General features: G+C 41.2%; 1 protein-coding gene across 5 annotated transcripts in view; it reads left to right on the forward strand.

Annotated features, from left to right (window-relative positions):
- The first annotated feature begins 1,765 nt into the window (after positions 1-1,765).
- CPM (carboxypeptidase M) overlaps positions 1,766-13,200 on the forward strand; it is a 33,831-nt gene continuing 22,396 nt past the window's right edge. Inside the window, exons 1-2 of one of the 5 annotated variants that reach the window (XM_075080847.1) lie at positions 1,766-2,016; positions 2,362-2,512. Coding sequence is in view for 4 of the 5 variants with exons in the window: in XM_075080843.1 (XP_074936944.1) it covers positions 2,121-2,237; positions 2,362-2,512 (268 nt within the window). In the remaining variant the exon portion in view is untranslated. The other 4 variants (XM_075080845.1, XM_075080843.1, XM_075080842.1 and 1 more) reach the window with 4 other exon arrangements.

The raw sequence follows: 13,200 nt of genomic DNA on the forward strand, positions 1-13,200 counted from the left end.
TTTAGCCATGAGTATGTTGGCTACATTAAAGTGTGGTGTAATTTCCAAAGGAGATAACACAGTGTGATTACCTAGTATCAAAGTTGACTTTAACCGTTTCACTGAGATAAAGTTTTTGCAGCCCCCTGTGATATTTACCATGTTGCCAACGCCCTATTCTGTCTTGGAGTCATCGTTCTCTGATTTAATATGATTATCTTGGGACAGTTTCCAAGTATGTACATGTTGGATTACCACCTGAGTGTTATTTTCTGCCTTGCTTACTCAAGAGGTATCTCCAGATCATCTTTCAAGGAGCCTATAAATATATATATATATATATTCAAGCCTCATGAATTCAAATGTGAAGTTCACATACTTGACTCCTTCCTCCTGCTTCTCTGCAGACTTGTTTGTAGTGGAACCCCACAGTTTCACTCCCATTCCATGTAGCAAATGCAACTAACTCTAACCCACTATTAACTTTCCTTTTTTTTTAATAAAAAAGGTAAAAGACATCCATATTTAGGTCTTGCAATAATTTTCTTTTGTGATAGGTGAGAGAAGGTCTTGTCAAGTTATAAGAGTTAGAATATGGTGGAGTCAGAGTATGGGAGAAAGGCTCTGGGGCTGTCCTCTCCCCAAAATGCCATGCTAGAAGGAACATTACTATTATTCAGGAGAAGCCTAATATTATGTACCTCTCTTTAATTGAGTAGACTTGTACATTCATCCATCCCTAGGCATATGTGATGTGATATGGAAATCCCTCCCATGAACTAAGAGTACTTGAGGGGTATGAATGCAGATATCTTACCACCATTTTTAGATGTCTATGCTTCTGGTACATTGGGATACTACAGATACTTGCATTAAAATACAGTTTTCTTTTTTTCTTAAAGCTTTGGGGTAAAAAAAAAAAATAGTACCTTTTAATTTAATGGTAACTTTTTCTTTAACAAGAACTTTTTATTAAATACAGCGTCTTCTATTCAGAATGCAGGACTTGTTATTTGGGATTGAATCATACATTCATCTCCTGCAATATCCTTTTTCTGACATTGTCCAGTATAGCCAACTTGAGAAGAAGACAGATGAAATCCTGCTGCTGGTTATAATGAAAACTGCTATTTTTCTCAGAAAAAAATTATCCAGAATTTACAAACAGTTGTATTCTAACACTCAGCTATATCCACATCATATTTTGAAATAAATGTAGATGCTATCCTAATTTTTTTTGCTGGAGGCCAGTTTAACTTTTTTTCTCTTAGTCCTTTTCAATCTAAAAGACAATAAAAGGTGATGGAAAAGTCTTTGTGGTGAATCCCAAGGCAGTGCGGTTAGTGCAAAACCAAGAAAAGCATTTAATTCTGTAGATATAATCTAGTCCTTTCAGTAAGTGAATACAAGCCTATTAAAAACTCATCTTAAAAAACAAAAACCACACTAGGCAGAGATTTTGTTGGATTTGGGCAGCTAAAAATCTCTCGTGAGTCCCTCCGGAGGGTTTGTCTCTGGGCTGTGGGCGCTGACACCCTGATCACACTCCAGAACCACACCGGTGCTGAGGATGGGCGGCGCTGTGAAGGGTGTGTGTCGGCAGCGGGTGCCAGGCAGCTGTCACACCAACTACTGAAGAAAAAGAGAAAAAAGAAAAAATTAGTTTTGTTTTTAACAACCTTTCTTGTGAATCAAAACAATCACCAAAAGTCAAAACTTTCGGTGAACTTTTGCGCCCACCCCCCGCCTATTCCTCCTCCCCCTCCAGTCACTCCCCACCCCCTCTGGGCAGAAAAATGGGGTAAAACCAGCAGGGACTGGACAAAAGGTGGCCGCGCTGTTTCCTCAGGACAGCGCCCAGCAGCAGGGCCCGCCGGCGGGTCGAAGCCGGCCGCACGTTGAGCCCTTCCCTCCCTTCAACCCACCACGAGGAACACGCGGAGGATGAGGAGGAAGGTTGCGTTCAGCCCGAGGGGCTGCCGAGGCCAAGCGGGGCGGTCTGCGCCACCGCGCTGACAGGAGCCAGGTGGCACACAGGTGACAGCCCTCGGCGAGGCGGGAAGGAGGGAGGGGAGAAGAGGGGTGCGCGCGTCTTTGTCCGTCCGTCTGTCCCCTTGGGCGGGCCGGGGGGACCTGAGTGGATGAAACCCGCGTCAGTCAGGGGCAGGGCGAGGCCGGCGACGGGGGATGGCGGCTCCCGCTCGGCGCCGGGGTTTCAGTTGTGGAAGAGCGGCGGCACCATGCGGGCGGCCGCCGGGGTAGGAGCGGCGGCGGTGGGTGGAGAGGGAAGGCACCTGCTCCCTGTGAGGGGAGGCGGGCTGAGGCGGGAAGGCTCCCCCCGCGGGCTTGTCGCGGTTTTTTGTTTTATTTGTTTCTTTCTAGGACGTGGTGGGCATCCTCTGCCTGGTTTCTGTGGCTGCCGCGCTGGATTTCAAGTACCACCACGCCGAGGAGCTGGAGGCGTACTTGAAGGGGGTTCATGCCGCCTACCCCTCCCTCACGCACTTGCACAGCATCGGGCGCTCGGTGGAAGGTAGGGGATAAAGGGAGGGGGGAGGCGCGAAGGCTTTCTGTTTTATTGAAATTGGGGCAAACGTGGGTAAAGGTGGCTGCGGTGGCGTTTTGTGAGCGCTTGCTGGCGGCGGGGCTGCTCTCATCGCAAATACCGGGTGCCTCTCTGCTTAAGTCTCTGTGAAGTTTCATCTTCCTCTTGCTCAAGCGTCAGTAACAAAGTCTGATGACACGTATGATGCTTCAGCTAGGGAAGAAGTTCTCCCGACACCTTTTTATATTTTTTTGGGGGGGGAATTGGAAACCTCCTGAGTGGCAATTTCAGAAACAGGGCTGTCTTCAAAGAGCTTAAAATGTGTGGTACCCTGTCTGCCAAGAGACTGTTCTAGGTGGGGCTGTAATAGGAATGTGTGTTTTCTAACTTGTGGGTATGTTAAAAATATCTTCTCTTTTGGCTTTACCTATTATTCCAGTAATCTGAACTGACTAGAAAAAGGACTTCAAATTCCATACTGATACAAGGTCTTCTGTCCTAGATGAAAAATGGGATTTCTGTCTCAAATCCTACGTGAAAATATATCTCAGTCAATAATCACCTTTCTGTCCTTACATAGATATTCTAATTTATCTATGATTGGTACTTCCTTACAATAAATTTATAGAAAAAAGGGGGTTTTCATTTGTTGAAAGAAATTGGAAAGTTTAGTGTTTATTCCTATAAATAATGTATATCTGTCTAGTTTTAAGCTAAAAAAACTTAAGTAGATTTTAATTCAGAAAATTAAATCACTTTGATAGGAGGTATAAAACTAGGTAGAGAAATTCATTCTTCAGAAATATCATCTCTTCCTGTAATCCTATTTCATACCACTGGAAGGAGATAGTTGTAGTGTCTCTTACCAAATCTATGCTTGTGTGTTGTTTTTTTTTTAAATCTACATTCTTCTAGGTAGATAATCATGAAGAATTCTAATAGTTTCTTTTCATACCTCCTTCCTTGTTTTACCATGTGTTTCTTCAAATTTCTTAAATATACTTGTATTTGTCTGGGACATTGCTTTTAGCCAAAAAGAGGGTTGTGTTTCAGGGAGATGTCAAACAGCTGTCATTGCTATGGATATATGATCTTGTCTCTGTGCACGTCTGCACTCAATTCTTTTAGAAAGTCTTATTGTGGGAAGACTCAAACTAGACAAGGAGTCTTAAAGTTATGGGTGTTCTTGGTTTCATCAAAGGCAGAATCATATTGGATTATGTTATTTGTCCACACAAGAGGAGGCTAATCCCTTTAAGTACAGTTCCTTTGGATACAAACTACCAATTATCTACGTCCTCATTTTCCTACCTGGAGGGGATTTAGCTAACATTTTAAATGATAGGACTAGATTCTGACTTTTCTGGCATGAACTTTGCTGGCTTATCTTCATGCAGGTAGGACAAAACCTTTCATCCAATCCAAGAGATTGAAATTTTGGCTGTTACATACCTGGACATCTGAAAATTGATAACATGAAGTGTTCAACTTGTCTGAGTTCCATCAGCATGAAAACTGGAAATGCATCATGTCTTGTTTAGTGAGTGGGCAGTGCTCTGAAACTTTATTTGGTATATTTATTTCTGTTTTGGCAAACTGTGTGAGAAAAGAGAATTATATGGGCTCTCCCTTGTTCTGCCATCATGATTCACAAAAAGTGATCACTTGCACTTTTTGCATGTCCTGCATGCCTGTAGGAGTCCTCTGAATGGAATAGGTGGGCATTGGAAACTTTCTCAATGCCATGTAAAGCAGAATGGCAGTGAAAAATGTTCAGTGCTTCTTTATTATTTTCTTTTTTTTCTAAATGTTAAGAGATTTCTACCTTTAAGAAACACGCCTTTAGAGTCCTCTGAAATATGGTAGAGGATGGTGCTGAATTAGGGTCTCAGTTTTTTGCTCGTGCTGAAAGAAAGTTTTGTGACAACAGTGTTTATATAATTTTGGTGAAAGCAAAGTTTCAGTTTTGGCTAACAGGTTTTCTATTCCTCTTTTCTCAGTTAAGCTGACACAAACAAGAATGTATGTACGCACATGCGCGTACTCATATGGGTTTACTAGTGTTGTCCCACCACAAATTAGCTAAACCATGGTAGCAAAATGTACTTATTAATGATTTTACTGTTTTCATGAATGACTATTGTTCCCATGTTCTTAAAATTAGAGTAAAACCTAGGTTAGTTTTATCTAATAATCTGGTACTATATACTGCCATCTAGACTTGGATTATGAAGAATGTGAAGTAAAGGCTTGACTTCTGGTTGGTAGACCCGGAGCTCTGCGAGGGTATAGAATCCACTCTTAGAAGCCCAGATGTGGGGTGTGATAGGGACCTGTGTATTACCACTTCAGAAAGTGATTGCATGTAGTTCTTGAAAAGCATTTAGATATTTCTGTTAGTGTCAGAAGCCTCACATCCTCCAGGCAGATCATAAAGTAATTTCAGTCTGGACGCCATCTAGTTTGAGCTCCTGTACAAAGCAGGGCTAAATCGAAAGTTAGATGATGATGCTCAAGTTTTGAATGTCTGCAAGGGTGGAGATTCTACAGGGTCTCTGGGTACCTGATTCAGTGCTCAGCCACATTTGTTGTGGAAATGTGTTTTCTTCTTAGAATTTCCCTTGCTGTGAGTTGTTACCTGCCCTTTTGCTGTGCACCTCAAAGAAGTGTCAGGCTCTGTCTTCTTTATAATGTCCCTTTAGGCAGTGGAAGTATTATCCTCCAGGCTAAAGAAACTGAGCTCCTCCAGCCTCTCAGATGTAGTGTAAGCATCTCAGTGGCTTTCTGCTGGACTTCCTCCAGTGCGGTGTGGTCTGTTTTGTGCCAGGGAGCCCGTAGCTGAACACGGTATTCCAGATGTAGCTTTACTGACGATGAGTGGAGGGGAATAATAATTTTCCTCAAGGTGCTGTCTTATGTTCTTGCTGATGCAGCCCAGCATACAGGTTGCCTTTTCTGCTGTGAGAGCACATATCTTGTCCACCTGGATGTTCCTCCCATACCCTGCAACCCTTAGGTTGCACAGCCACAACCTAGCCAGTCTGCAACCTGTACAAGCATGGGATTGTCTTCTTGGCCTGATAATCCCAGTATGGGGTTCTTCCATTCCAGGTGCAGGACTTTGCATTTGCCTTTGTCAAACCTAATGAGTTTTCTGTTGACAAATTCATTAAGCTTGTCAAGGCCCCTCTGAATGGCAGCCCTGGTGAAGATGTTAAACAGTATCAGCTTCAGTATGGACCCTTGAGGAATGCTGCTTATAATTTGCTGTCACTGGAAACACCAATTGCTCAGTCCAGCCAGCTTCTGACCTCACTATAGTCTAGTCCTGTAATCATATGTTTCCAGCTTGTTTACAAAGATACTGTCAGGATGGCTGGGGTTGGATGGATGAGGTTGGGGAGCCTCCATCCTTGGAGATACTCAAAAGCCATCTGGACACTGTGCTGGGCAACCCGTTGTAGGTGGCCCTGCTTGAGCAGGGGGCTTGGACCAGGTGACCTCCAGAGATCCCTTTCAACTGATTCTGTGGTTCTTTTGAAAGCCTTGCTAAGGTTAAGGCTGAAGAAATAAAGTCCTTTCCTCTCTTCAACTAAACCAGTCATTTCTGCATAAAAAGTAAGCAGTCAAGTATGATTTGTCATGGATAAATTTGAGGTGAGATTTACATGGTGTGTTTATTTGATGCATGTAGACTATAACAGCAGTGTACACAATGGAACCAGTAGCAAGAGCCTCACTGGAAAACAAACTAAAAGGTGCCCTATCTGTTTTGTGGTGGTTTACATCATGTTTATGGAAATTCACTGCTCCTCTGCCAGGTTACTGGGAAGAATGTGTTCTAGGCTGGTGATGGCCTGTTCAGTCTCCAGGTCTGTACATTTAGAAGCTGTGATATTTAATTATGCATCTCATCTGCTAACCTATTATCCTTAAATGAGGAGAGAAGGGAGCTCAAAAAGATGTAGCCCATTGGCTGACAAAACTGAGCGTTATCTGTTTGGTCTAATTTAGTAGGTAACCTCAAATGTCTCAAGATTTGTAGATTATTTTTATGTTTGTGAGAGACCTGATATGGTCTTATAAGCAGGTAGGCAGAGATGTGTGATGGCCCAGAAAATACCTTGATTCTTTTTTATTGTTTCAGTTGTGTTTCTGAATAAGCTCGTAAAAGATCTTTGGCAGGAGCTCTGTTTTCTAATATCGTATTGAGGTTGGATGTTGTACGTATGTGTGCTCGATAATAATAGAGGAGGCTGCTGAGCTGCGTCAGTCTGGAGAATGGAACCTGGTGTAATCACATTAACCTGTCCTGCCTAATGCCACCCCAGTGAAAAACAGACTGACTCTTCAGCAAGCTAATCTTAAAAGTGTGCATTATCAAAAAGAAAATATTTGATGTATGTGTATGATATGTAGCTTTTCTCTGTTCAAGATACTGTGCTGTTAGTCTTCTTTGAAAAGAAAATGAGGGTGGTGGGGTGGTGGGAAGTGGGTTCTAATAGGTAGACCTCATGACCTCATTTGAAGAACAAAGGCAAGCAACTTCGAAAGAGCGGACTGGCTTGTGTAGTACTCTAAAAACTCTTTTCAGATACACTCTGGATTCAGATAAAGTGATAGCATACCAATTACAGCATGTTTTAGATCTAGCTTTTCTGGAGGCCAGTCTGCATTTTTAGAATACCAGTCAAACTGGAACAGTTGTAAACATCATCCTTAAGCCGGATCCTGCTCGCTGAGCAAAAAGTTGTGTATGATTAAAGTATCTCTGTCTTTACCTAGTGAAGAGCTTCAACGTTGACTTAATAGATTAACATCTCTTTTGCAGATTCTGTCATTGGAGAGACAAAGAGCAGAACAAAACAAAAAAACCCACATTTCATTGTGGTTTCATTATGAATTTTCAGAAATAGCTTCTTGAAAAAGAGCAGTCTTGGAAGATACTTGTTTTTTTAGGTGAGAACTATGTGGTTTAATCATCCTAGCCTGCTGCTTACTATTCAGTTGCTCCCTCTGCCCTTGGACTGGCACATTCCATCCATTAATCTTAAGCACTTTGCTAACTTTCGCTAGTCTACCAAAAAATCTCACTTGCTAGCATTCTGCTATCCCTGCTCTATAAACAGAGAGGCTGAAGCACATGGAGGGGGATGTGTGTTTGGTTGGTTTGGTTTTTAAAGTTCATGTAGGACTTCCACTTGGAGCTGTGCAAAGAGGATACCATGTACTACAGGGAAGGTGAACTCAGCAGGGTTCCCAGCAGGCCAGCTTTCTCAGTGGCTTGGACAAGGTGCCTGTTGGAGCTCATTATGCCTCCTTCCTGCCTGCATTCATGGATTTCCCTCCTCAGAAAACAGAAAGGGAATGGTGCATGCCCATGTTTCCGTCTGATAAGCAGCTGTGACTTCAGCAAAAGGACTCACTAGGATTCAGCAGTGCAGTGGGAAGTGTGTGCTTGCCTGGTAATACAGTTAATAGAGAACCTAGGCAACTACCCTGTCCCTCACAACATTCTGCACAAACATCAGTGGAATGTGTGCCTAAGATATGCCAGGGATCAGTTTAAAACTCCTGACAGTTCTGAATCAGCATGATTGATACTTCCATGCATTTACAGGAGGCTATTGAGCAGGGGAGTGCTAACTTCAGGTTCATTGCACTCCAGTGAAAATATTTAATAAGAAAAGACTGGGTATTGTACTTGTCTAGTCAATATATTGATAGTCTGTGTATGTAGCTGAAAAATGATGTCTACCTGGGGAAAAATAGGAACTTATTTCCAGATGTTTCTTGTGACAGAGTATGGAAGGAGCCTGGGTTACTACCTCCAATTGTAAAACGCACTGAAAATGTTATTGAATTTACATTAGAAAAGCTTATATCTGGATGTCTTTACTTTGTTTAAAGTACTAGAAAACACGTTTTACTGCTGATTAAAAACAAAACTGAAATAGGTATCCATAAAATATTTGTACTGTACTGGAATTGTTTTTATCAGGTTAGTTTCAGGGGCCCTGACACTGTACAAAAATAAAATGAGAAGGTTATACATACCCCAGTGTACTTTGAGGTAAGTTTCTCAGTGTTACCCATTATTAAATGGTGTGTCCTCTGTATTTAAAAAGAAGGAGGAAGAAGGTGAAAAGAAGACTTTTCGTCTTGAAAATAAACAAATTGTGTAGAGGAAAATCCACAGGGAATGTGATGACTTTAAAGAGAATATTGCAATTATTTTTGATGTGGTTACATGATGTGAGGTATGTTTGTGCAGAAGAGTATTTCCTCCTGTCTCCAATCCTTGATAATGTCTCCCCTTTACCCCTTCCTCATCTCCCACCCCACAAATTTCCTTACTACCATGAATTACAGACTCATCATGCAAGCACGGCATGTGTAGATAATATAAGCATTGAGACTGTCAAGGTTCAACTTTAGAAACAAGAATGAATGAGACATTTCCCACTCTGAGGGCCTCATGTAAAGCACGTAAAGTCACTTGGCTCAAGTCCAGAGTTTCGTTTAAAAATGGGCATTCTAAAACTTATCATGGTAGTTAAACTTTTACCCATTCTTGCCTGCTTCTCTTCTGAAATTTGTTCCCCCTTATGGGCCACTTGCTGGTTTTGGTCTCTTCCTTCATAACCATCTGTTTTTTCTTGTCTTTGTTGGTACTTGTGGCATATAAATGTATGTTAACAAATTCTAGGTAGGTTTATATGTTCATTTGATTTTTGAAAGTGTGTTTGGGTTCATGGATGGGCTTGACCTTAACAGCCTTGTAAAGTCTATTTGCAGCACACTATGTGAGTCACTGTGATGGGAAGGGAAAAAACCCAGAGGAGGAGGACTGTTTCCTTCAGGGTTTGTCTAGTCAGGGCTAAACCATTACTTTAAAAACAAGAAGTATTAGCCTGTATTTTTAAAAATCTTCAGCTTTCAACTGAGCTTTGCTCTAAACTGTGTGCTTAAATAGAACTCACCGTTATTGCATTAGCTTTAATTTCTAAGTCCATTTGTCCTAACTGAAGCTAAAAAGCCTTCAGATGTTGAGACATAGTTTCATATTTCATCTGACTGCATCCTCTAGCAATTTAGTTGCCATAATTAGTCTAAATGTGAATACTGTGTACATCTATTTATAGGAGAAAAGCCATAGCACTCCTGCCTCTGCAATAGTAGTCTGCTGTAATGCAGCACAGGTAGTTTGTGTGCAATTAGTCTTCTGATGGCCAAGTACTAAGATTTTGCCTGATGGTAACATGACTTAACATTGCTTTCCTGTCGGTATGGCTATGCTTTTCGTACAAATAATTTATAAACAGTACATAGCTTGGTCAACATCAGATGTTTAAAAGATTGATAAGTTAAGACGTTACTCTTAGAGATGCAGTCACTGACTCTAAGCATGTTCCTATTCTCTTGCAGTGAAAGTAAAATAATTTGCTTAAATCTTTTCTTTGTTTGCTGTGAGTTGGTCTTTGTCTTGTCTTCTATGCTATCTCGTACATGTAAAAATAATAATGGAAGTGTGTGTAGGTATTTGTATGTGTTGTACAGTTTTCTTTTGCATACCTGCACACACACACAAATGAAACTTAAATATGTTTCTTGCAGGAAGTCTTGTGGGAAGGTTTTTTCTGTGAAACCTCCCATAGCAGAGGTTCCTGCCTCAGCCTAAAAAAAAAATAAATTTTCAAACAGCTGTTTGAAAGGAACCTATCCTAGCAACATAGGTCAAACCCTTCTTGTGTAAGAACTGTTATCTACTACTGGAATCTCTGTTGGATCGGACCTTCCCATTTCAACGTTACATTTAGAAATAGCTCACTGTTCCTGTGAGCAGCATTTATTCAAAACCTGCTCTCCTGTCTCCCCTTTACCCTTTGCTTTGTAGTGTCTAGTTACAGCATGTATTTGTCAAACTCTTCTTCAGAGCAGTAAAGGCCTTAAGCCTGCAGCCATCCTGTTTTCCCTCTGCAAGACTCTGCAGCTTTCTGTGTTTGTTTAGAAGTAGACAGGATCGACAACTGGATATTGTAATTCACACTAGTGAAGTGAGCAATGCTAGGGAGCTTTTGTAACATAAAATCAGCAATTGCAGCTGGTGTGTGCAGTTTGATTCTTGGCTATCTCCATATCATTTAGCTCGTGTTGAGAAAGTAAATATATAGAAGATGTGTTTAAAAAACCAAGCAAACACAAAACCACAATGCTCAAGATACTTGGAATGGTGCACAATAGGCAAACTACTGGGGTTTTTTCCCCCTCACTTCTTATAGGATTCTGCTTTTTGTAGTATTGTACGTACATTTTTTGGCCATGTAAGTAAGAGGTGTGATCTTGAAACGTGGCTTGTGATCCTTTGTATAGCTCATAACTATACTGACAGTTTAACTCTAATTTATGGTCTGCTGATTGCAAGGGGCGAATTAAACCTGTACTCTTACTTCAAGTTACTTTTTATATGTAACTCATTGTTGACTTGCACTGGTCCACAGTCTGGTCCACAGTCTGCTGTTTTTTGGATGCTGTAGGGGTAGCACAGAAAGAGGAAGAGATTCTCCAATAAAGAAAAAAAAAAGAGAGAAAACATAACCATTAATCAAGAGATGGCCTTCAGTTAAGGGTCTTCTATCACCAGATTATGTATGTTTATTAGTCTGTCACAGCCTATATGTGCTGGGTTTGGGTCATGCTACAGGGCCTATATTTCCCTAGGAATAGGGAAAATAGGGTGAATATTGATATTGATGATCGGTGATGTGGGTTGTCTTGCCCTTTCAGTACAATGTTGTTAATTTTTAAACAAATTCTAACTGCAGACTTAAAGAAATATAACTCTTACCCTATGCCTATGTTTCACCCAGATGGTCAATCTGTCTACATTCACCTCTTACTTGAGGAGAGCACAGTAATGCATCCCTCCTACCCCACTTCTGGGGATGAGACTTTTTAGTGGAAAAGTGGTTTTAGTAGCTTTTTATTCATGTCCCATGAAAGAAGAGCAGTGCTCCTTGCATGCCTTCTGGATGGCCTTTCTGCCTAGGACCTCTGGCTGTAGGTCCTTGGAACTACCGACGTTGCTGATTCTCAGGGCTGCCTAATTAAAGCTTTACTGTATGTAGCTATGGTATGGCGTATTGTGTTCAACTAGTTCACGTAACTACAAATGGAGACCTACTCATAGTACATTAATTAGTTGATAGGTAAGGTTTGACTTCTTACCCTGAAGCATTTGTTCCTTCAGCAGTTGTTCAGTGCATGATTTTGCATAGAAGAGAGATCTAGATTTTTTTTTTAAGGCTGTGTTTTTTTCTTTGAAAAAGAAATGAAAGCTGGATGTGCACATGATTGCTAGTTCTGCTTTCTGAACTTCATGAATCAGGTAGCAACTGGAGGTGGAAACAAATAATGCATAGGGCTGGCTGTAGCTTACTTCCCCTCCCAGCTGAGAGGTTACCTTGCCCTTCCTGTAAACTGTTCCACTTCTGGCACAGTAACTTGTACAATCTATGCAGTGGTTCAGATGTGAGGAAGAAGTTAGAGGATGGTTCTAAGCAGATGATTCTGCAGTTTGATGTCTCAGGCTTACTTGTTGTTATGGGAAAGGTCAATCCATGGCAGCTGGATTTCTTTAATTTCTTTAATTAAATGACTGTAGCTGCTGTGTAACATGCTGAGCTCACAGTGGATTTAGGACAGTTGAGTTACATTTCCTGTTTGTTCTAGCCCGTGTGTTCTACATCTGTGGGTCTTGCAGTTACCTGGGACATTTGAACAGAGCTTGAGCAGATCTGAAAAAGGTAACATTTATCCTAAAACTAAAATAAAAGCAAACTCAGTAAGAAATGTCATCCTACCATGTCAGTTCAAAGGTCCAGTCTGGCCTAGTATTATTTTTTCCAAGAATAGCTAGAGAAAAGTCTAGGAATAGGATAGGCACAGAATGATACTTCCCCAGTATGCACTTCTGCCAATGTGCAACCCGGTGGTTTTTGACAAATCGTAGTGAACCTAAAGTAGGTTAAAGTACAAAGCTTGCTTTGATAAACAACTGCATTAGGCTGATCTCAAAATCCAAGAAGAAACAAAGGCCACCAGAACAGGTTTCTCAAAGAGACAAAGGATTAAGTTACTGTATTTGTAGGTAGTAACACTGCCTGAATTTTAGTTCCTTGTAGTATCTGTTGTCTTTCCTAAAAGGCAGTAACTAATGTTTCTAAGATGACATTTTGTTACCCATTTTGAGAGGGAATCTGGAAGCAACTGGTCAAACTAATGTAGCTTGCTAACTAAACCAGAAACAGATGATGATGATAAGGTTTGGATTCTTTTAAAAAAGTTAATCTATCTTGCAATATTTTTCCCCCCCCAGCCAGTTTAAAAAAAAAATATGAAGAGGGGGAGTGGAAGATGCTCACTGCCTGAATTTGTAGGACTGCTTGCCAGTGTTGAGAAGTGTATTGTTTGGAGCTTCCTATTCTTGGAGCAAACATAACATCTGGGATCTGCCAGGGATGTTTACAGGATATGCCTAGCAAGTCTCTTGATGACGCACTTCAATGCACTGAAACCTTCAAAGTGCACCAGTAACTTCTCAGCCATGGAGGAGCAACAACCTGCAGTCTCCTCCTGGTTTTCTACTGCCTCTCTTGCCTTCAAGTGGCAGTAAG

This window comes from Phalacrocorax aristotelis, chromosome 1 (genome assembly GCF_949628215.1).
Source record: "Phalacrocorax aristotelis chromosome 1, bGulAri2.1, whole genome shotgun sequence".
Taxonomy (NCBI): domain Eukaryota; kingdom Metazoa; phylum Chordata; class Aves; order Suliformes; family Phalacrocoracidae; genus Phalacrocorax; species Phalacrocorax aristotelis.